The 25,586-nt window shown below is 44.0% G+C and overlaps 2 protein-coding genes across 2 annotated transcripts; both read left to right on the top strand.

The window, feature by feature from the left end:
• slc35f2 (solute carrier family 35 member F2) lies at window positions 1–5,167 on the top strand. Its single transcript, XM_079738572.1, has 9 exons — window positions 1–132; window positions 425–530; window positions 927–1,099; window positions 1,367–1,494; window positions 2,154–2,313; window positions 2,984–3,140; window positions 3,535–3,587; window positions 3,997–4,151; window positions 4,450–5,167. The coding sequence occupies exons 1-9, from the start codon at window positions 105–107 to the stop codon at window positions 4,684–4,686; spliced, it is 1,197 nt and encodes a 398-aa protein (XP_079594698.1). The 5' UTR covers window positions 1–104; the 3' UTR covers window positions 4,687–5,167.
• A 1,105-nt stretch (window positions 5,168–6,272) lies between these two features.
• Window positions 6,273–14,407, top strand: elmod1 (ELMO/CED-12 domain containing 1; the record flags this gene model as incomplete). Its single annotated transcript, XM_079738692.1, has 10 exons — window positions 6,273–6,289; window positions 8,005–8,150; window positions 8,983–9,011; window positions 9,212–9,309; window positions 10,168–10,297; window positions 10,597–10,730; window positions 11,605–11,673; window positions 12,312–12,362; window positions 13,218–13,351; window positions 14,232–14,407. 10 exons carry the CDS (start codon window positions 6,273–6,275, stop codon window positions 14,405–14,407), a joined length of 984 nt encoding a protein of 327 aa, XP_079594818.1.
• Between the last annotated feature and the right edge of the window lie 11,179 nt (window positions 14,408–25,586).

The following is a 25,586-nucleotide window of genomic DNA, read 5'->3' as shown; positions in this document are numbered from 1 at the left end:
ATTCAGGCTGTCAAATGCACTACATCCTGCACAGCTCTTGTCCTACTATGTGGAAAACGAGAAGGAAAACCCATAGCATATAAGAATTTCCCTACGGATGTATCATGAATGTAGATGGACACGTATGCACAGGTATGGCTCCTTGTGAGACGTATTAGTTTAACTTGTGTTGATCTGGTGTATTTCTGGGCTAGTGGTACTACTTTGTTAACTTCCTCATCACATGTACTACATGAGGTGTCACGTTTGATTAATCATTTGAGACTCAAATCAAAAGCCTCCTGAGAAAGGTAGCCTGCATTCCGGGGGAGATTACGCTACTACTTTCAAGAAGACGACGATCATTTAGATAGACACTAATGCTATAATATCTCTGCTTATGTCTTGTTTCTTCAAATCCATGTGTGCTTCTACTTCGCCTCAGGGTTACCTTTGAAGCAGACCGAGGGGTCCGTCCCTGGAAAACGCTGTGGAAGCTGCATGGCTAACCTTGGATTGCACAATTACAAATTGAAGGACGTGTTCACATGGTAACTTATACTGTTTAAGAAGAGCCACGAGGTCTTGCTGACCATAAAATTATAAAGAGGAAAGCGTTCACACTGTAACTGGGATTCACAAGTTCAACGTCCGCTGTGGATCCGATTAGCATTGACAAAGATGTTTAAATTCAATTGCGGTTGTTTCTGAAACATTTATCAGATTTGAAAGCAGACATATTAAATAACTTTAAAATATTGCAACAGTTCTTCACTCAGTATGCTACTCATTTATCCATTTTTACGAAATTATGAATTACATCAGAGACCGACTCTTAGAAACCAGGTACTGGTTTGCTTTCTCTCATTGCTTAATTTATTCAACCAGAGAAACTGGTCTACCCTTGAGATCAAAACCAGTAACACATTACTGTGTGGTTTCTACAGGAATCTCCTGAAGACCATCGCCATGGGCCAGGCCCTCTCGCTGATGATCTGCGGGACGGCAGTGAGCTGCCAGTACCTGGCCGAGGCTGGTGTGGAGACACCCATGTTCCAAAGCTTCCTCAACTACGCATTGCTGTTCATCACTTACACCTCCTACCTCTGCTGCCGCAAAGGTCAGGCTGTGCCATCATTGCACTTTTAATCATAGCCTATAATCACATATTAAATAACACATACATGAAGTGAACTGGCCCCCCACTGATTGTAGGTTTCATGGTTAAAAAATAACTGTTGGTTCAAGCATGGAAATTCTGCTTATTTATGCATTAGATGCATTGGAATGACAAATGCTGAAAAAATAAAAATAAATAAACAGATCCATTTCCAACTGAAGGTAGAACCTGACAGTCCAACTGGTGATCTACTTTGTCTTTTTAAAGGTGATGATAACATCTATCAGATTTTGAAAACAAAATGGTGGAAGTATCTTCTGATGGGCCTGACAGACGTGCAGGCAAACTACGCTGTAGTGAAGGCCTACCAGTACACTACCCTGACTAGTATACAGGTAAGCAGGTTTATGTTCATATAGAATGTGCCCACCTCAATCAGGTGTTATTATGACCTTCAGTGCAGTCTATATTTCTACAGTGTATGTAGAAATTTGAAGAATATAAATGTACCCTTTTCTACCGGTATTGCAATGGCAAGTTCCATTCCACTTGTTCACAGCAAACCCTCCCAGAGGCACTACAATTGGAAAGGATAATAGGATTTGTATCCAGATTTGATCATCATAATTTAATTGGAAATAACCACTGGAGACAAATGCTGATACAAAAAGTGAACAAAGCAAGCTGCCTGTTACAAAAAAAAGAAGGGAAGTGTGAAGGTCATACATATTGAGTCTTTTTGGTGATAGTCTCTTGCTTTGTATCTCCAGTAGCCAATGCCATGGTCCCAGGGCTCTAAGACAAAACATTTTTCCAAAGGAGCACTGGGTCTGAACCTGAAAGAGGGGCACACAAGCACATTTAATCGTGTAATGAAAAACATAACTATTTACAACCGAAAAGCAATGATCTATGTATATAAAAAATATATTATAATAATACATCAATCAAATTGACTAAACAAAAAAACAAATTAAATCCTGTCCAAATTGTATCCTGCATCTGTTTCTCTAACTCCACAAACTGTTCTGTGTGCCGTGGTTTTGTCATGCAGCTGCTGGACTGCTTTGTGATCCCGGTGCTGATGGTGCTCTCCAGGTTCCTACTGAAGACCCGCTACAGGCCCGTTCACTTCGTGGCGGTTAGTGTGTGTCTGGTCGGGGTGGGAGCCATGGTTGGGGCGGATCTGATCGCGGGCCGGGACCAAGGATCCAGTAAGTTCTGTGTTCCTCAATGTCTCTTCCTCTTTTGTGCAACCGTAAATGTTTTTTAATGCCATTTATTCATGAGGCCAGCATTCTTCTTTTAAAAATCCTCCATTCCTCGGTTTAGTGATACTAGGAAAAACATGTTTTTTCTTAAAGATTAATTTTTCAAAATTGTTATGCTTTATTCATGAAAGCAGTAAGAGTGAGACATGAAGGTATGGGGGAGAGAGAGGGGAGGGGGCATGCTACAATTGACCGCAGGCTGAAAAACATGTTTAATATAATCGTTACCTATTAACAAAAATTTGTAGAAAATACAGTTACAAATATCTTATAATAGCCCTAGCAGAAAGCCAAAGTTAACATTTTATACTAGAGATGCAAATGGCCTTGTATCCTGCTGTCCTGAGGAGTTCTCTGTTAGGACAGGATGTTTCCCATAACAGTGTTGGATATCAGGCTCTGACTATTAAACCTACTGCTGGGTGAACAATAACATTGTGGACATCTCACACCTTCTCAGAGGCATATCATTTCCCTGGCAAAACGGACAACGTTTTTGTTTTTCTTGGGTTAAATGTAATCCAGATACCTCTCCCCACCACCAACTCCCTTCCTCTCCCTCTTCTCTCCATCCTCCTTCCTCTCCCCCCACACCGTTCCCTCCGTGTTCTAGCCAGAAACGTCCTGCTGGGGGACGGCCTGGTCCTGCTCAGTGCCGCTCTCTACGCTTTGTCCAACGTAGGGCAGGAGTACACGGTGAAGAACCACAGTCGCGTGGAGTTTCTGGGCATGATGGGCCTCTTTGGTACCATCATCAGCGGTGTACAGCTGTAAGCATATATGCTCCATTAAAAAATATATATATACACTTAATAAGTCTAACCCTTCCTTCTCCATAATGCCTGTATCTAAATGAAATAATGAAATGTTCATTTAATTTGCTGCGATATGCCCGTCACTGCTCCTCCATAGCTAAATACGCCATCTATAGGTGAAAAGCATGTGGGTGGTGATAGACCAACTGAGAGGGAAGTGTATATAAGGGGCCTATAGGGTTAGTGCACCATAGTATCACTTTATATTATTCAAATACTAGTTGGCGATGACAGCCCTCATCAAAAGTACATAGCGGACTGTATACTTCAGTATATTTTTATTGAGTAGGCCCAGTGATAAATGAGCGATACGATTTTCCAACTTGTCTGATGTTGTGTTGATCTGCAGAGCTGTACTGGAAACCAGTGCTGTGGGTGCCATTAAGTGGGATACCAAAATCAGTAAGTGGTCTTTACTGTCATGGAGATACATCATTTATGAGATCAATATTTTAGACAAAATATTTCCAGCTATCTGATTATTGATTCATATAGCCTTGATAATGTCTTTTTCCTCACCTGATAAAGGCTACAATGAAGTTAAGACTATTCTTAATGGCCTGATTCCATATTTGCATTACTACTGATCAGCGTTACTATTATGCATTTAACAATGTATTTTGTCAATACACTTGGATTTTTCTATACCACATGTTGAATGAGGTATCACCTTATCACCTTGTACTCGTCTGAAATCTTTTGATGCCTCAGGGACTACAAAAATGTAAATCTCTTTTACAAATCGTTGAAAGCTAAATGGCCCCCGGCCCTGCTAAAAGTCTCTCTCTTTCGCTCTCTCTCTCTCCCCAAGTGGTGCTTTTCGTGGGCTACGCTCTCTGCATGTACGCCCTCTACAGCTTCATGCCCACGGTAGTGAGGCTGACCAGCGCCACTGCTGTCAACCTCTCTCTGCTCACAGCGGACCTGTTCAGCCTCTTCTGCGGCCTCTTCCTCTTCCACTACACGGTGAGCCACAACATCCCTTTTGACGGATTTTGCAGTGAATCTCTCGGGATGCACAATAGGGGGTTTAAACTTTGGAATTCGGTTAAAAATAATTATTATAGTCACCGCCATAGCACAAGTTATTTGTAAGCAAAATTATAAATTTGGACATTTTACATGAAAGAAAAAGTGAGCAAAATCTATCGCCATTTTGACCAGTGTTTGAAAAGTACTCATTCTCAACCTAGTCCTACTTCCAAGTTTTTATCCTTCGAGTTTCTTTGGGTTTTGATTGTAACACCATTGTTCTGCTCCACAGTTCTCTGGGCTGTACATCCTCTCCTTCCTGGTCATCACGCTGGGCTTCATCATGTTCAACGCCGTTCCCACGTACACTCTGATACCCCACGCAGACTCCAGAGAGGCTGGCCTCGACGAGCCGGTCTTGGCGCTTACAGAGCAGAACCACGATGCTACTTCCAAATGCCTGCTGCCCCTGGCGGAGAAGGACTCGGAGAGCACAGCGGCAAGTGCGGCCATATTGCCTCCTGCCTAACCGGATCAACTATGGTTATTTAAGTAACCATAGTTACTTAAGGGGGGGGGGGGGGGGGGCTGGATAGCTCACCTGAAAAAGAATGTAAGGCTTTTGCATTGCCTTAACACTGAATGGCCTGAGAGCTCTATCTTGGATGCGTTTGCTTTTTTAATATATTTTTATATTATTGTTTTATGTGCGTTCGCATATTTTCTGAACTCGGGATATCCTTGTTTATCACGTTACGACTGCAAAGACTTGTTTGAGTTATTTTGAAAAGTTCATTCTTCATTGTCACCTTTTTTTGGTTGAAAAGGCATGGAGCTGTACTAAGTTTTAATTTTACAAAATTATTTTTTTACAAGTATGCCATATTTTAATAAGGTATGTGGTTGTATTTTATGAGATACTTGTATCAGCTGTTTACTATTTTATTCATACTATTATTGAGTCAAACATTTCAACGCTGTAGTTTACCCATAGTTCTTATTGCCTACTGGTACTGTTGCGCCAATGTAGGCTTCATGTTATATTTGTGTTATGTTTGGTTGCCAAATGAAATTTCAACAAATTGTATAAATAAACTTTCTAAGCAAGTCCTGATTGATTCTGTGACTTTCATGTGTGCCTATCTCTTATAACCTTTTCCTTCATTACCTGTGTGATAATTTACAATATTGCAATACTTTTAACAATTGATCAGTATGCATGATGCCTATAAATGAATGGTCCTTAAAAAGCTGCTCAAATTCATGAATGAACGTTACACATTCATGAATACACACCACTGTTGAAAGAATGAAGTGTTGTTATGGTATGCCTATACAGACTTCCCGATTACAAATCCTGGTATCCGAAACCATTTGGTCTGGAGGGATAAGCTCTACTAGATCTTGTTTTGACACATTCTGTCCAACATTCCCGCGCTCTGAACGCAATGGTTAAAAAGCCGAAAGACAAACAAATAAAGGCTCAATTGATCAAGGACTCCCGCCAAACGCGCCAGAGAGGGTCTGCATTGCGATGTTGTTTCATCTCTATGTTTTAACCCTCTCGGTCCCGCACTGATGACGCTACCATCATGGAGGAGAAGAAGCTATCTCTAATCCACTGAGGGTAACAAACCGCAATCAACGACCGGCTGTAAATCGCATCGCATCTTCTTCTCGGTATGTAACACAATCGTATTTGTTCTGTTTGCATCTGCATGTTTTGTTGGATACCTTGGATTAGTTTCTGGGACGCTGATCCGATCCGTCGACGAGAGGACTATAACAGCATGACCATTTATGCGTTCGGTTATGGGAGGGACACCGATATATATGGACGTTTTGTGAGAGGGAAAGAACGGTTATTTAAGTCAGATTTCCTACACACACATAGGCGTTATTCAGGCGGTTACCATACGGAACAGCGGCGCCTGCTGATTCAATACGCGCCTTTCTCCACACCACCAAGGACAGCTCCCTGGAAACGGCCTGTGGCAGGAACAGCGCTAATGGATATGATTGGGTCTGGTTATTCAACTGTACTTAATTTATTATTTCCAGGCAAATCAAGGGAACCAAACGTACTGTTGATAAACCCCGGAGGAACCCATCGAGATGAAGCATTTCTTACGGTAGGCTACCAGTAAACTACTTTCCACCGGTTTAGACTGTAGGCTGTGTTTAATACGATGCTGTCATGGTATTATCAGCCGTGAATGTTGCTGCTGATAATTTTTTGCAATATGTTTAAATTTATGATATGTGTAGGCGTTTCCATGTCTTTCCGGTCTGCTGATGTATCAGCAAGTCTGCAAGAACCGCTTTTGAATTCCCAGTTCGTCTTTTAACCCCTTACAATTAATCGATGGCGTGTGTTGTATTTCCAATAACGCACAGTCGTGGTCTGACTTGGTGATCAAGTGAGCATACGGCAAAACACAACGGCTCTTAATTAGTACACACACACACACACACACACACACACACACACACACACACACACACACACACACACACACACACTCTTATGTGCCCCTTGGCTATGGTATTTGGCTTTCCAAATACAGTGCCCCAGGAGACTATCTATTTAGCATGCAAGTGGCTTGCTTCCAAGTAGCTAAGAGGGGCGGGTACACTTCAAGACACACGCCTCATTATTTCTCCATGGATCTTTTTTTAAATACCCAGAATGCATATCAGTGGTGACATATCCTAATCTGTTTGTGATTACTTGTTTGTGGGTGTGCGTTTGTGCGAATGTTGAGTGTGTGTGTGTGTGTGTGTGTGTGTGTGTGTGTGTGTGTGTGTGTGTGTGTGCATGTGTGCACGTGTTCTTTCTGTGTTTTGTGCTTGTGCACATGAGGAGGAACGATTTCTGAACAGAAAAATATTCTTCCTTTCACAAATCCTTCTGAATGTTAAGCCAGAATACATCAGGATATATCAACAGACATGTTAAGCCCTTATGTACGCTTATATTGCACTCAATTTTTTTACATGCCCTATCCCTCATTCTCTCATCACCTGCTTTGGTGAGGGCAGGTCCCAAACGCTGGAAGCTAAAAATTTATCTGACATCCTTTTCATATCCTCACCACATCCTCTGGCACCTTCCCTCCCTGCCCGTGTCGCTTTCTGTCTGCTCGCCGTCTTGTTACACCTGTTCTTTGCTCCAAGAGTCATGTCCTCATTCTTGGGCCTAATCTAGAATAGTTCACTACAAGCCCAGATATTAGACTAAGTCTCTTCCCTACCTGCCCTCCTTATGTCAGTATTTAGTAAACCACTTATTTAGGATAAAACCTGTATCAGGCTAGGAATATTGCATGCACATTTGACTGGTCTAAACCAATGATATTCAAACCTTCATGGCATTAACCAGGGTCCCACTGCGGTCAATAAATGGGTTGTCAGATAACGCTTTAGCTGACCCTTTCCCACTGATGGAGAACAATAGTCTTCCCAGGTCAGGTGTTTGCTTCAGTTTATTAATTAATACCACAGTTATCAACAATGATTTGACTTTCTTTAAATCTATAACCTTATCGACCGAAACAGCTGAATTTCAAATATCATTCGGCCATGCTTTTAGCATTTTATTTTTTGCATTCTCATTGAAACATCTGGTCGATAGTTGTATTTGACCGTTTAGAATCGATTTTAAAGTCATAGATGTCTTATTGAAAAAATAATGCACACCTGTGGAAGTTTACTGACCAATCAGGATCAATTAACAGTATTCAACCATGGTGTGGTACAAAGAGTATATAAATAACTGTATTGTGTTTACATTTCTGTTGTTTTTTTGTCTTACTGAACGCTACTATTTCCTCTTGTTTCCTTCCAGAGTGGTGACACAGTTCTTTGTGTTCCTGTACTGTAAATGCCTCTGGCGGGGCTTGAAGTTTGTAGCCAGGAAGTTGACAGGCCGCTGTGAGCTGCAGCGCATCTGTTACAACAACAAACACGGAGCCCGCAGGACCCTGAAGATCGGTAGGCCCACACACTGCCTGCATGTTTCGTTTTTTATTATATTTGGTAATTCTTTTGTGTTTACAGAACTAGTCTAAGGCACTGTAGGTACGTTTTAAGAGCTATCATTTGAGTGTAATTTGCGAGAAATGCAATAGCAATCTTGCTGTCTTCCACTCTCTCTCTTTACATCTCAATTATCAACTACATCATTAAATGACCATATATATGATATATAAATGTCATCAGAGCTTAAGGAAACATTTTAGTTGAAATAATGTCCTAGCCGTCAACAGTGCTACAGCCGTATGTTCTCCCCTTGAATTTCCATTCCGGGTCCCGGGTTGCCAGATACAAAACAAATTGGCACACAAACACAGTGTGCTGCAGCCATTGACGCAGGCAAACAAACCAACTGGATCACCTGAGATTGTACTAGATTCTACCCAACCTCTTTTGAGCAAGCTCCATGACCAGAGCCGTGCTAAAACACGGTTACATCTTGGAGTTGCATTTGAAAGATAGAGACATCTAAGCACCAGGAAGGATTTCAAGACAGATGCCACATAATGAGCTGGTTTATGATTTGCAAATAATACATTTTTAAATGTTTGACTCATTGCAAGCATATATATTAGCTGATCAACTTACAGTGTAGGACGGGATGTTGCTTGCCATTGTCAAAATATAATAATTGCACTTGTTTCATAATGTAATGTTGTGCTTGGCTCGTCTTGCTGTTGCGTGTCTTCAATGTTCTTAACCTAGCAACTCGTGTGAGCTTCGAGTCTGGGGAGGAGGGGGCCAATATTGTTTGAGTTCATTTTGTTTCTTCTGTTACTTTGTTCCCCAGAGTCATCTCTGAAGTACTCCAAGAATGAGGTTTGTTTTTGTTCTACAGAAAACCACATTGTTGCACACCACGTTTGTTTTATATTCTGCCCTCGGGCTGCTCCCCTCTCATTTTTTTCTCATTTCTTACCTTCTCTGCCCACCTCCTGCACACACACACACGCACACACACACACACACACACACACACACACACACACACACACACACACGCACACACGTACACACAGCTGCTGCGCTCGGCCCTCAGTGTCCACCCGGACAAGGTGGAGAAGTCAATCGATGACATCATGGCCTTGAAGAAGATCAACCCGGACACCAACCCACAGTAGGCCTTCCATTAGATTTTTCTGCACCACTGGCTCACTTGGGTTTTATTATTTTTGTAACGTTTGGTTTTCTCGTCAGAACATGAAGTTGTGATAATTATAATTAAAAATATATATTCAAATAAATTAACCTGTCAGGTCGTAAAAATATATTTGAGCAACTGTTAAATGATTGCACCAACCATTATGATGCCTTCGCCACCCTCCTTCCCTCCTGCCACAATCTGTTGTTTTAAGTATTTTGCCAAATCAATCTAGCTGAAATTTATAACTCACTGTTCCTTCCAAATGCATGAGTAGAACAACAATGTTTTGTAACAAAAATAAGTAGCTTGAACAGTTTTCTATAATTTTAACTATTGAAACTTATACAAATATTGTGTTTGATATGTAGGACTTTAGTGATGAGTCGGCGACCACACACTTGCGGGACAATGAAGGCAGGAAATTATATCATCCATATAACAGCTGGTAGTTAGGCATTCAAATGTTTGTTATTTGTTGTGAATCATCACGCACCAAATACAACGTTTTACAAACATGTTGTTTCTAAGGGTGAAACTTAGTTTTTTAAAAATAAAAATATTTATTAAAATGTATTATTCAAATTTTGAATAATAAAAACTAAACAAAAATGGCATGCGCAAATATCACTCAGCCTGACAGAGAATTCAGTGTTGTACTACATTCAACATTTCTAGAGAAGGTCCCTCGTGTGGATAGTCTAAGGTACTGCATGTCAAAAGGTGGGAACGCCGTACCACGGCCCAGCCCTCAGAGCGGCCACTGATAACTGACTTCACTGTTGTACGTAGGTTTATTTCTTCTGTCCTCATCTCCCTCTCTCTCTCCCCCAGGCTGGGCATCTCTCTCCAGGCCAGCCTGCTCCAGGTCGTGGGCTACAGGAGTCTTGTGGGCGAGGTGGAGAAGCTCCGCAGGGAGCCCTACGACTGTGAGAACGCCCACCATGAGACCCTGCTGTTGCAGGTAGACTCTTCTGTCTCTCTCACTCACTCACACACACACACACGCACACACACACACACACACTCAAGTGTTAACTCTGAGAACGTGCACTACCTCTATGCAGTCATTGCACAAGGACAAGACAATTTGAATAGGGACTTGACAGATAAGGTGTGAGAAATAGTGTGTTTTAGAAATAATTAGGTTATTAATATTGCATATGAATGCTCTTTAATGATCACGCCTTTCAGCTGATATGCTGTTCACGACTTTGCCCTGCTGAAAATGTTTTAATAAAACATATACTCTTTGCCGCATAGCTTTGGAAGGAACTGCGTCCCGACACGCCTCTCACCGGACGCATCTCCAAGCAGTGGTGCGAGATTGGTTTCCAGGGCAACGACCCGAAGACTGACTTCAGAGGCATGGGGCTTCTGGGTCTCCACAATCTGCTGTAAGTGACAGAGACTGAGACAGACAGCGAGAGACACATCGAGAGACAGACAGCGTGAGACAGACACAGAGAGAGCGAGAGATACAGAGAGACAAATTATTTGTCTGTTGAAGACAAAAAATGGAATCTAGGCCGTAGCAATGCAAATTCAAGAGCGTTGAATATAATTAGTTTTTCAATTCAAAGTCAACTTCATTCTTTTTTGATGCTATTACCGCTATGCATGCAGAAAAGCATACGTTTAAAGCTCTGCATGAAGAGGGAAATTTAAATTCAAACATAAACTATTGAATAAAATCCTCAGGCACACAAATACATTAGCGTGTCCAAATTATATCGATATATTAGCCATTTTTGTTATTCTCTATCAATCAAAATAGGTTCTGCTCTGTAAAAATAACAGTGTTCCCCTCTCTTTGTATGAACAATAAATAGTGGTTAATGATAGCCTGTGAGAGAAAGAATCAATGCTGAGAGATAACGCAAGAGGAAGCACTCTGGCCATCACCAAGGGGAGATGATAGTGATACTCTGATAAAAATGCAATAATCAATACTTTATAGGGACCAGCAATTAAATGAGATGTCATGGCCTGTAATATGAACAGAATCACAATAACCAAAGAAGGTCTTTATCTTAGATGTGAGGGGAGGCCAGTTCCTTAAGTAGTCTGGGTGATTGACTCCAAGCTGAAATGGTTTTTCCTGGTTTGAACCCCAGTGTCCGCAGTCTACCTGTAAGCGTCCTTGAGCAAGATGCCCCTAACCTTTCTACTTTATGACATGCATATAAACAAAGTGATAAAAGCAGCTGCTGTGGCTACACATATCTGTAGATTTAGCATTCTCTCCGTCCTTTGTCCTTTCCTTTTTAGGTATTTTGCTGAGCACGACAAAGCCACCGCTCTGCAGGTGCTCCACGACTCCCTGCAGCCCAAGCACAAGTAAGCTAGCACTCAGGTAGCATGTAGCATTTAGCCGCTTCCGCTACGCCACCGGCATAACATTGTTGTACTCCACGCTCCACGGTTCATTTCGATTCTCACTGTTTTCTCTGCCACTTCCTTCTTTATAAAACAGGAGCGATCACCGTTTGTTATCGTTTGCCGCCACAGAGCCAACACATCCGCCACTCTGCGCGCTGCCACCGCCATTCCAAATATTTGCTTTTTCTCTTCTTATTTTGTCTATTCTCTTCTTATTTTGTCTTTCTTTTCCCTCCACCCTCAATTCTGTCCATCCCCTTGTTTCACATGCACTTGTAGGAGCTTTCCCAGCAAGGCCAGGTACTCGCCTCTTCTCTCATTCACCTCCATCCCTCTCATACGTCTGTCGATTTTCGTAGGAGTCTTGTGATGCTCCACACGTTGCCTCCCTTGATTATAAATGGGTGTTATGTTCCACCATGTCTTTTCTTTGAGTCCAACTGATACAGCCTATTGGGAATGAATAGTGGATAGTGAAGTCTCCTTTTGATGTATTAGTCAGTAATACCGTGCATACTTTGTTTTTAGCAAAGGCTCTGCATATTCAATTCTGTTCAAACTGCATCCCATAATACTGTGTCCCTTGTCCCTCGTAGTGAGATGAGCCCGTCAGAATGGGAGCAGAAGAGCCTCGACAAAGCTATCGGGTGAGTGGTCACGTGCACACACACATCCACCGTGCACGTGCACGTTGAGTATCTGGGTTATTGCAGCTGAGGGCATGTGAGGCAGCGGAGCATGGAGTGCTGGCCTCAATGTTGACGGACAGTTTTAAATTCTGCAGTGTGGACTTCTGGGTAATTCAGAGAGCAATGGAGTTGGTGTAAGGGTATGAAAATGAGGGGGGTTTGTTTATATATATCAACAGCATCCAAGGTCTGTTCACACAAATTCTGTTTTTGTGTCTTCCAGTTATTCCTACAATAACAATATATATTTTTGTTATTATTAAAGTCTGTCCTTGGGTTATTTGATGTTGTTAGATTGAGTGTTTTGATTCTCAAGTGCACAGTATAACACAGGGTCATTCTGAACAATGAAGTTCTTGAGACATGGCAGCAACCACTGTCTAGCAGCGTGTCCCACAAATATTAGATATCCCTTTTAATAGTTTAAACAAACACAGCAGTTCCAGGAATATGGGCATTAACTTTATATATATGTATATATATTTTGTAATAGGGCAGAGGATGAACAGCATTGAATTGTGTTGATGCACATTGAATGTTCAGAGGAAGTGATCGCGCATACATTGGGGTGATCAATTGGATGCCACCCGATTAACGTAGCCGTTTCAGGCATGAAGGCCTGGGGAAATACTGTTTATGAGTCTGTTGGTCCGTGTTAGTCCACCAGTCCGCAGCGACGGGAACACTCTACAGCTTTGGTGGTTGGTGTCTGCTTCTGTGTTTCTTTTGCCTTGCACAGAGGGGAGGATGGGGTTTTTCCACCCCAAGCTGAATGCTTTGTTCTTTTTCAATGTCACCTTGTCTTCGATACAGCTTTTCCTTCGCCATCGTGGGGATCAACATCACGGACCTGGCGTACTCCCTGCTGGTGAGCGGGGCCCTCAAGACCCACCTGTACAATGTGGCCCCTGAGCTGCCCAGCCTGCTGCACTTCCAGCAAACCTTCTGTGAGTCTCCCCTACACATGTCTGGGTGCTACGAGCTGTGTTCCCCTGTGGGATCCAATCTAGGTTTAGAATAATGTAGAAACTTAATGTGAAGTAAGTCGAAGATGAAGGATATGGCTGTGCGTTGAATTGTGTCTGTTATTATTATGTGCATGCTACGGAAAAGGATACTTTTGAATTTCTGAAAATCTTGCTTTTTACTTTACTTGTTACATTGTTACTGCTCCTTATACTTGCCTGCATTTTTCTTTATTTGTAACGCTGAGTATTCAGATATTCGTTCACTAGGTAGGTGTTCGATTATCAACTCAGTACTAGTTTGTTCCAGTTCACGTCAGTGTTTCATCAAAGGTCAGAGTGGCCCTCATCGTGGGATTTAGTGTCTGCCACAGAAATAAGAGGTTCCTTTATTCCTCTCCAAATATTCAAATACACAGTACACACCCTTGTGGCTGTATTAACCCCTCCCTCCCCTTACAGGCTACCTGATGGGGTCCATCCCTTCTGGCTGTATTAACCCCTCCCTCCCCTTACAGGTTACCTGATGGGGTCCATCCCTTCTGGCTGTATTAACCCCTCCCTCCCCTTACAGGTTACCTGATGGGGTCCATCCCTTCTGGCTGTATTAACCCCTCCCTCCCGTTATAGGCTACCTGATGGGGTCCATCCCTTCTGGCTGTATTAACCCCTCCCTCCCCTTACAGGCTACCTGATGGGGTCCATCCCTTCTGGCTGTATTAACCCCTCCCTCCCCTTACAGGCTACCTGATGGGGTCCATCCCTTCTGGCTGTATTAACCCCTCCCTCCCGTTATAGGCTACCTGATGGGGTCCATCCCTTCTGGCTGTAATAACCCCTCCCTCCCTCCTTCCTGTTTCAGGCTACCTGATGCAGGAGTTCCATCGCTTCTGGACGGAGGAGGATCCCGGCGACATCATGGAGTTCAACCGGATCCGCTCCAAGTTCCACCGCCGGATCCTGAAGCAGCTGAAGCACCCCGACACCGCACTGTGCCCCCACTTCTCCGCCTCCGACCTCCACCTGGTCAACCTGTAAACTCTCCCAAACGCCACGGCCGACGACCGACCAACCAAATGACCGAACCCACCCGACGATTCCATTAGTAGGCGGCACCCTCTTCTTCTTCATCCTCACCTCCCCCTCCCCAAACCCCCCCAGCTAAAGGTCATGTCACATCACTGCCAGCAGGCCACTCCAGCCAGCACACACACACACACACACACACACACACCTACCACATACACACACACACACAAACAAACACACACACATTTATATGCAGTCAACACGCACACGCAAGCACAAACACACACATCCCTCAGAACGGCCCTCTCCACTCTCTGCGTGACCGTCTTGACACCAGCATTTAGCGGAGCGACCAGGGCAATCGTACCCGAGGTACGTGAGGATGTCACCGCCGCATCGTTCAATCTGTTAATCTGCTAACGGGCTGCTTTCATTGGCTCCTGACATGATTGATGAATGCACGGTCGCTTTCAGTATCCAATCATGCGCTGTGTTGACCAAATGCGTTCACGCTTGTTCAAACCAACCGACGAACCAACTTTGTTGTGAATGAATATATATACTGAATTCACCCCGTACATTCTAAATATAGAGGGCTGAAGAGATGGTCAGACCCTGTGAAAGGAGCCAACAGGACAGGCCCAAAGGTTCCCAGAAGGAATTTGTATTCAAAATGAATGGTTCTGCAAAAAGATATATGTATATTTAACCAAGGCGTTGATGTATTTTCATATATATGTAATCGATACTTCGATTTAGCTGTTGAGCATTATCTCACAAGCGTATTTGTAAGAATCACCGTCTCCCACAGTAACGGTTTTTGTTTTATTTATTTATTTAATTAGGATTATATATATTTTTTTTATTTTAATTTTATTAGGACTTTGTACTATTTAAGCAATTCACTGCATGACAACCAAAACCATTGTAATTCGCATAAGCCAGTTGTTGAATGTGAAAAATTTGGTCACAACGCTTTGCTTTTATGGTGGACAAAATAATACGTTTGTGAACCTTTAAAACATAACCAAAAAGTGTAATCGTCAAAAGACCCCTGCTTAAACAATTGAAATGCTTTTACACCAAATTCAATGTACGCATTTGAAATGTGTTTGGTTTTACAGGTTCACAAACGATTGCCTTTCATCAGATCACCATTATGAATGTTCTACACAATTATGATTGTTTATTTTTATCTTGTTTCATTCATTGATTGTGACAATGTTGTTTTGGTAACCAAAGCAATAATTGACATTGATTGCAGAGCACATTTCCTCAAATGTATTGATTTGCACCGTGTGCCTATCGTATTTGTGTCACTTGCAAAGCATGTGATTCAGAAATAGCTCGCATCTAAAAAGTCATTATGTCGTCTCTTTCTTGTCCACTGAGGTCAATGTAAAATAACAACCTGATTTCCATATCCCATAATTCATCTGGGTTATGCTTTGGGAAGAAGTTTAGTGCTTCATCGCAGACACAGTGAACAGTTACTAGATCCAGCCTCACTCTAAAGGTGTTTGCTCACAACATGAAAAGGTAAGCACTGAGATGTTTTAGAGGTAATTTGGATAAAACAAAGGAGGTAATAATAGTGTTCCTTAAATATCAAACATGGTTTGCTTTAAAGTTGTATTTATTCTACTTAACTCTGGATCACAGCTTTAATTTATGCACTGGATATTTTGATGTAATCTCATCACATGAAGCGTGTGTATTCTATGTATACATGAATATCGGTGTATTCATATGGATTTATTTTATCTCTCCCACCACTATGGTTCATTCAGCTAATGAAGTTAACATCTTGAAATTGTATCACCATCAGCCTAAAAGAAATTACACAATTGAATGCCATGCTTGCACTGTTGATTGTGTTAAACCGTAGTAGATATCTTTGTTACATTTAAGTGAATGTCAAGACTTCTTGTCAAGTGGATTTGATTCAGTGAATGTTTACTTTCCTTTCTTGGTTTCGTCCCACTTTTACTTTGTTGTGGTCAGCACTACACTGTTGTAAAAAGCAATGCAAGTCATTTCATCACCACGGTAAAAGTCATTCTTGCTAACCAATAGTGTAATAGGGTTAATTTACTAACGAAGACGTAGAAAATAGATACACGCTGCTGTATATAGACTGCTTGAAAAGTGCTCCAGTCTGCATGATAAGTGTCCACAACTCTGCCTCCTTTAGCCCGTTGTTCTGTGAGGTCACCAGACTGTAGACGCCACCCAGATGTTAGTCGTGCGCTTCAGTTCTCTGTGCCGTGGAACAAGTACTTTCGAAAAACACAATAAAAGGTCAATATGAGATACAAAAACATCTTGCTGGATCACCTTTTTTTTCTTCTCTTCGCAATGCATGAACATTGTTTGATACTGATGCAATAGGTCCATGGAAGCAACCTATGTTACCTGATGCTATAACTTCCTGTCTCACCCATTCATTAACGTTCATTTCATCTAAATTCCCTTTTATAATTCATAATTTAGCCAGCTATTTTTTTTTATTGTTTTACTTACCTAACTGTGGAACCATCCCCCAAAAAATATAACTATAAAAGCTATTTTAAAGATGTGTGCGCTTGTAAAACAAATAGATTTCTCTCTAAAAGGCACCAATTAACAGATTTGAAACTCAAAGATCCGAAATCGAAGAATAGTATAATTGAAGATTGTGGTAAACTTGCCTCCTCGCAGGAAGACATAGACCAACATCTGAAGCAGACATACAGCAACCCCGCAAGAGAGCAGGAGCTTGGAGAATGTAACATCCTCATAGACTCCCCTGAACCTGAGGTGCAGTTTGACATGTTAGAGCTGCAGCTAAAGGAAGTCAGGAAGGTTGCAACGCATGGGCAAGCTCCGCTCCAGGACCGAGTGGCACTTCATACAAAGTGTATAAGAACTGCCCCAAACTCCTGCTGCGTCTGTGGAAAATCCTGCGAGTCTTCTGGAGAAGACTCGCAGGATTCAGCTACTCTCAATGGAGAGTAGCTGAAGGGGTGTGGATCCCGAAGGAGTCCACCCAACTAGACCAGTTCTGCATCATCTCCCTACTTTGTGTCGAGGGAAAGATCTCCCTCAGCACTGTTTCCAAACGGCTGTGTACCTACCTTGAACAGAACACCTACATCAACACGTCTGTCCAGAATGGTGGCGTTTCGGGAACCATTATCAGCTGTGTCACCACACCAACGGTGTGGTGACACAGCTGATAAGGGAGGCAAGAGAGACCAAGGGCAACCTGTCAGTGCTGTGGCTTGACCTGGCAAATGCATTTGGCTCCATTCCACACAAGTTGGTTCATCTCACATTGACAAACAAGTCCCCAGCAAGTGTGGAGACCTCATTGCTGATTACTGCACCAATTTCAGGATGAGGGTCCCTTCGGGAGCAATACCATCACGTTGGCACAAGGTGGAGATCGGTATCATCACAGGGTGCACTATCTCTGTGACACTATTCTCCCTAGCCATGAACAGGCTCACCAAGTCTGCTGAGCCAGAGTGCAGAGGGCCCCTATCCAAATCCGGTCAACGGCAAGCCCCCATCAGGGCCTTCATGGAGGACCTCACAGTCATGACAGAATCTGTGGATTCTGAAGGGACTCGAAAAGGTCATGGGCTGGGCCCGGATGCGATTTAAACCAGCCAAATCAAGGTCTATGGTGCTGAGGAAAGGGAAGGTGGTAGACAAGTTCCTCTTTAACATCACAGGCACAGCCATCCCAACCATCTCAGAGAAGCCAGTCAAGAGTTCGGGCAAGGTTTTTGACAGCTCTCTGAGAGATACAACATCTATCCAGTCGACCTGCACTGAGTTGGATGGCTGGTTGAAATCCGTGGACAAGTCCGGCCTACCTGGAAAGTTCAACGCATGGATATACCAACACGGCATTCTTCCCAGGATCCTTTGGCCCCTCCTTGTCTATGTAGTCCCCATCTCAACAGTAGAGACCTTAGAGAGGAGGGTAAGTAGCTACCTTCAGAGATGGCTTGGATTACTGAGGAGCCTGAGCAGCCTCGCACTCTACGGGAACACCAATAAACTGCAACTGCCCTTCAAATCCTTGGAGGAGGAGTTTAAGGTTACAAGAGCCAGAGAAGTGGTTCAGTACAGGGACTCACGTTATCCAAAGGTGGCTAAAGCAGGGATTCAAGTGAGGACTGGAAGGAAGTGGAGGGCAGAGGTTGCAGTTCAATGGGCCGAGGCAAGGATGCGTCAAAGGAACATGGTGGGAGTGGTCACACGTGGCAGAGCTGGGCTAGGCTCCTTTCCAACTCCCCAAATGAACAGCAGCGGGAAGGAAGGGCGCCGCCTTGTTCAGGAGGAGGTGAGAGCGGCAGCGGAAGAAACGAGAACCGTCAAGGCAGTAGGAATGAAGCAACAGGGAGCTTGGACAAGATGGGAGAACGTGGTTGAGAGGAAAGTAGCCTGGGCTGAGCTGTGGAAAGCTGAGCCTCACCGCATTAAATTCCTCATCCAGGCAGTATATGATGATATGATGACACATGGGGCTTAGCCGAGACACCAGCATGCCCGTTGTGTTCCAAGCGAGGAACCCTGAAACACATCCTCAGCTGCTGCACCAGGGCTCTTAGAGATGGACGGTACCGCTGAAAGCCTGATCAAGTTCTTAAGACAATCGCTGAAGTCATCAGCGAAGGACTTGTGTGGGCGAAGCGGTTCCAACCCTCCAAGAAAACCATAGCCTTTGTCAGTGCTGCTGGAGCTGACCGTCCCATGGGAAGACCGCCTGGAAGAAGCCTTTGAGAGGAAGCCCTCCAAGTACGCGGGGCTGGTCAGTGTCTGTAAGCAGGCTGGTTGGAGAGCAAGGTGTCTCCCGGTAGAGGTTGGATGCAGGGGTTTTGCAGCCCGTTCCCTGACCAGAGCCTTCAGTAGTTTGGGCATCGAGGGAGAGAAAAGGAGGAGAGCCATCCGCAATCACCGATGCGGCAGAGAGGGCCTCAAGATGGCTGTGGCTCAAAAGAGGAGAGCCATGGAGTCATGGTAGCTAGCTAGTCATCTGGACACAAGCTGGGGTCTGATCAGCCCCAGCTGGGTCACCTTGAGGAGGGCGTATTATGTTGAAAGAACCGAAATGTCTGATGATTCCAGGCACATCACTGATGATGTGTCCAGAGGCATCAGTAGATGTATGTACACAGCAAGAGATGGGAAAATATGAAATAATCCAATATAGCCTACGTACAAACATAGAAAATGCATGTGACTGAATTACATCATTCATATCATATAAATTATCATTGTACATTGGATAACGTCATCCATTTAGGCCCACGAAGGAACGCTTGTGTATAAGACAATAAGACGATAGTTACTGTAATAAACCTTGCCTCTGCTGAGGATATAGAGAGCACCTTAAAGGTCTCATGGCATGAAAATTTCCCTTTATGAGTTTTCTAAAATTAATATTAGTTCCCCTAGCCTGCCTATGGTCCCCCAGTGGCTAGAAATGACGTTAGGTGTAAAACGAGGTATCAATTAAATTAAATTTTATTTGTATAGCCCTTAATCTCCATTACAGTCTCAAAGGGCGTATCCTGTTCCGCCTTTGAAAAATGAGAGCTCAGACGCTCTGATTTCGAATTTGGCCCCATACCTCCCCTTTTTCTGCCTTGCCCGCCCAGAGAATTTGGCCCGCCAATGAGACAATGAGCTACGACCGTGCGAGGGCCACGTGTGTGTGTGAATATAAACACACTGTAACGCAAGTGTTATACACTTCTTTGTTATTTGAATAACCGTTCTGCTGTTGGTGTTATGGCGCATAACACGTAACATAAGGTAAGGTTTGCGTTAAGCTCCCATTTGGGGAGCTTTACGCCAACCTTTAATGTTTTTATTTAGTGATTGAACCGCCAACATGGAGGAGAAAGGGATTGCTGCCCACGATTGTTGCCCGGGATTGTCTCCTGTCTGTGCCCCGCTGCCGGGCTGCAGCGGTGGAGCCCCGTGGCGGTGGTGCCCCATGGCGGTGGAGCCCCGTGGCGGTGGAGCCCCGTGGCGGTGGTGCCCCATGGCGGTGGAGCCCCGTGGCGGTGGAGCCCCGTGGCGGTGGAGCCCCGTGGCGGTGGTGCCCCATGGCGGTGGTGCTCCGGTGCCGGTGCCACGGCAGCGGGGCTCTGGTGGGAGAAAATCCCGGGCAAAAAGGGCGGGCAATCCCTTTCTCCTCCATGTCGGCGGTGGTGCTCCACCGAGATAACCTCCACTACGAGCTTCGTTGTGGAAGTAACGAGAGTCCGCAAATGGCAGCAATCCCTTTCCCCTCCATGTCGCCGCTTAGTCTGTACTTCAGATTGACGTTGAAGTGGAAGAACCCGACGCAGTCGTTTGAGATTCATAATATCATCTGGTAGCGCACAAAGTTTTTGGCCGTGATAATATATATTATATTATATAGATATCTATATATTATATTATATTATTTAGATATAGAGCTCCAGGACTCCTGCTGGAGCACCCGGAGTGGTCTAGAATATTTACAGAACATGGCCAAAAGCTGTGTGCGCCTCCGGATGACATCATGAATTCGAGCCATTGCGATACATCCACCGTCAACACTAGCGCATGGTACCGTGGCCGCAAGCTGCTCAGGGCCACACCCCGACCCTTTTCTTTCACCCGCCTCTAAAAAACGGCACGTTTGTGCAAAGCTCATTGTGGGACTGGCTCCTAGTGGCTGTAATTCTGCACAAAGGCTGAATTTCTTGAACGTCTTCAAGTACTGTATTAGGGGCCCACTACCACCTATATAAAAGCATCCATAAAGTAGCATGCCATGGGACCTTTAACACTTCTACAGAGGAAACAAAAGGATGACACTGATTGAAGAATCACAATCAATTATCTTTATTTTATACAATGGTCTGGGGGAATACTCGATTCTGATTGGCTGCAGGGTGTGCATTAACCCCTGATATAGGGACACCTGCTAAGTAGTTCCAGTCAAATTGTCTGTTCAGCCTTCAAAAAGAGAGCTGGTAAATTGTGAAAAAGGAATTAAACTGTAATCAGACAACGTGGTTATATGTTATAGACCCTAGAGTATCTGTGGTATAAAGGCTGGGACGAATTTCGAATTATAAATATGTACAATGCATAATGCATGAGCGGACTAGAATACCTCCCGTTGCCAAGTCGTAGCTAAGGTCCGTCCTTTTTACTGGAGGAGTGAACAACGTTTCCGTTGCATAAGAACCTTACAGGAGGGTAATGATTGTTCCAGGTATTAGTCAAACCCTCAGACGTTACCAGGGAAACAAAGTTATGGCTTGTGAAAATTTTTATATTTGCAATGTAAAACGCATGAAAATATAAATTTATAATCTTCATTTATTTTCTTTGGCAAGTGACCATGGTATAAGCGGGATAATGCCCTTCTAGGTGTCCAGGAATTAATGGACTTCGCAGAGGCAACCGTCCTCCGCTGAGCGTCGGACGGTTGTAAGGCGTCCGCGTCGTCCATTAATTCCTGATAATGGACACCTCGTCTGGCATTATCCCACACTTATTACACGGCTCTTCTCAATGCTGTTGAACACTCCGTTCACTTGCATGGGCCTTCGCAACTTCCGGCGGTGAATAATTTTTTGATAATTCACCATTGCTAAGCATATAATGACCGCTGTCAAGGAAAGTGGATTTTTTGCCTCTGATTCACGTCTTTGGTATGACTCTGCAAGTAGTCCGGTAACTTATAAACCCCAGCGTATCCGGTTGCTAAGCGACGTCAACGTCTTTGGCAGACTATTTCTCTGCTGATCAACACTACGAATGGTAACTGTAAAAAGACAAACCGTGTGAAGCAATTTTTTCCTTTTTGGCAGTAGCCATGTGATAAGCGGGATATTGTATAGGTCATTACCGAAAATTAGGCGAACAGGACACCGACGCAAACATAATTCTCTTTAGCAGACAACGGGACAGGAGCACAGATGGATTAATATATAGGTTTAGGCCTTATCTCTCAGAATACGTCTTGGGCAGTAAGGGCATTCGCCACACAAACAAAAAAAAACAGCAAAAGGGCACGGCACACAAGCGCTGCTCTGCAGCCTAACCTGATCAACCACTGCACACCAACCTTGCACTGCAACCCACTACACAGCGACCCGTGACGTCAGAGCCCACCTGTAGCGGCACGACGAGCGTTTAATGGTGTGTTCGAGATAACTGCCATCTCTCCCACTCGGCCCCCAATAGTACCGTCTGATTCAAATACATTTCTTTAAAGGAGACATATTATGGTGTTTTCCCAACAAGTAAACATAGTATTTGAGTTCCAGAAAACATGTTTTTGAAGCTGTTTGCTGGAAATTACTTTTAGGAAAAAAGAATCTTGCCTACCGCTATCCCCCTCTGTTTCAGTCCTTTCAGAATGTGCTGTTTCTGGTGTCTGTAGCTTTAATGCAAATGAGCTGCTGCCCATTGACCAATGAGCTGTCAGACTAGAACAAAGGGAAGACAAGGGCTTAAATACCAAACACAGGGCACGCAACGAGTAACAGCTGAAACACATAAGGGGAGGGAGCAGTAATCACACAGGACACAACTTGACAGGACATGGGGAGAAACAAGACAGAGATACCAAAGTAAAACGGGGAACACAGGGAAACACACCAAAACAAGACAATGAAACAGACAGACCATGACACATGGAGGAGAAAGGGATTGTACTCCGGGAGTTGAGCTGCCGGACTGTCGCCGAGCTCCCCCCTCGCTGGACCTTCCAGCTTCGGCGGCGGTTCAGCTCCCGGAGTACACCCGCCGGAGCAGCTGGAATGCTTTGGCGGCAGTTTAGCTCACGGAGTACACCGCCGGAGCTGCCAGACTGCTGCCGAAGCTTCGGCGGCGGGGGGAGCTCGGCGGCAGTCCGGCAGAGAAAGGGATTGTACTCCCGGAGCTGAGCTGCCGCCGACTTCCCCCAGTTGGAGCGGCTCGTCTGCGTTCCACAAAATCTGAGCTATGCTCTGATTGGAGGGAAGTGGGAGGTAATATTCAAGTGTGCCCCCTTCCTACGTAGGAGGGGGCGCCGAAACTGACTCGCTCGTTTGTTAACTGTAGGCGGGGTACTTTCAGAAATGCATATCTCACTCAAAAAATCCTACCCTTCCTACCCTGTTTCTAACCTCCCTCTTCCCAAACACACTTACTTCAGCTTCACCGTATCATTTTAATCATACAATTAACACACCGACTCCATGGCTCACTCTCTGATCCCCACACACACTCACTACGTTACTTACAATGTGAGTAATTGTTAATTAGCGTGATCACTAAAGTTAAACCAGGGGCATCTTAGAATTTGTGACAGCATGTGTGCATGCACGTAGATATTCCATAGACGACTGATTTATAAGCAATAAGTGCGACTTTATTTTTATAGACCAAGCTAGTCTAATTCTTTATTAACTATGGTTAATCACTCTACAAAAGAAGAGGTTGATCCTTGTAACAAAATTATTTATTAACGATAAGCGTGATAAAATACACTGCACAATATAATACAGTGGCATATAAAAGTAGCTTGAGTGATTTTACCTACGTGATAACACGTAGGTAAAATCACTGCGAAGGAGATGGTTCCCAGCGCTGGAGGTGGGTCTGAGACTGGAGGTCTGCAGCTGGATGCTATTGGAGCCATATCAGTGTTGTCTATCAGTCATGAGATGGGCTTATTGCTCAATCATATTTATCTTAAACTATATTTATTTTCAGGCACTTGATGCTTAACTTTATACTCCATTTGACCAGTGTTCTACTCTACTGTTTAAAAAAATACATTAAGATGACATAACCGCAATGTAAAATGAACAGCAATGGCCGCATTAAAGGACATTTTAAACTAATTTATTCAGATATAAACCAATAAATGAATTCCCTCATCACTCCAGTGCCCTTTATCACTGAACTTTAAAATGAAAAATTCAGGGTTGTTGATGCATCTCACTTTCAAGGTCACACTCCGCCCCCATGGGGCCACTCCTGGCTCAGAGGCTGGACCATAGCCCCTCTCACGCCGCGGCAGAGGGCTTGTCCTCTCCAGGTGGATAGGATCTTCCCCTCAAGCGGCCATGTTGTTGTCTGGTGTTTCCTTCCTGACAGGAAAGTAAGTACATTTATCTGTTTCTATGAATGGAGATCAGCGATAATAATAATAATAATAACTTGATTTTATATAGCGCATTTCAGGATACTCAAGGTCGCTTCACAAGAGTGGGAGGTGAGGGTGTGTGTGTAGGCAAGTTAGTGAGAGTGCATAATGCGCAAGGCGCTGGCCGGGGAAAAGGTGGGAAAAAAAAAAGAGTTGTGCTTTAGTGTACTTTTTGTAAGTCTCCACGGAAGGGGCACAGCGGATGTGGGGGCGGACACGCAAAAGGCCCTATCCCCAAAGGTCTTGAGTCTTGTGCAGGGAATTGCCAGCTGGTCCTTGTCAGAGGACCTGAGGGGCCGCAGGGGGCTGTAGGGGTGGAGGTGGTCAGAGAGGTAACGGGGGGCCAGAGCGTGAAGGGACTGGTATGTGAGTAATAGAATTTTGAACTTAATGCGGAACTTGACTGGTAACCAGATGAAATGGTACTTCATTAATTCCAGATGGGACGCTTTGGCGGAAATGCAAAAAGAGGGAAAATTGAGTGTACCGTATAAGAGAAATGCGATGTTGAAAAGGATGAGAAAGCTTTGTTTTGTTATTTTTGTTTGTAAATAATGACACAAGGAGAAACTTGGAATATCCTTTTACTAAAAAAAATAAAACCAGATCAAAATCAAGTTATACAATTGAAACAAAAATAAAACGCCATTTTTGGGGCGGCAAGTTGTACAGGCATACATTGTAGAAGCCCAGCCCCATCCCACATCCCATCCACCCGTCCCCGCCCCCCACAAAAAAACTAAAATAAACATGGCTGTGAGTTTGCCAGCTTCCCTTTGGAATAAGGAATGACTTCTGCCCCACCGCCCAGCACAAACCAAAAAGGGAGTGAACAATCATAATAAAAAAAGAAACATGAGAAAACATACATTTAAGCAGCAGCACCACCTGGGGCTGTTTGTCACTGTGTATAACGAGGCATGAGGCAGCGTCTTTTATCACTGCCCAGAGGCCTACCGATTGTCCCCTCCCTCCCCCCCGCACCCTCCCCTATTGCCACAAGGGGGC

The sequence above is a fragment of the Pollachius pollachius genome (genome assembly GCF_949987615.1).
Source record: "Pollachius pollachius genome assembly, chromosome: 6".
NCBI classification, from domain to species: Eukaryota; Metazoa; Chordata; class Actinopteri; order Gadiformes; family Gadidae; genus Pollachius; species Pollachius pollachius.
Note: the sequence above shows the minus strand (reverse complement) of the source record. Positions and strands in the feature narration are given on the sequence as shown.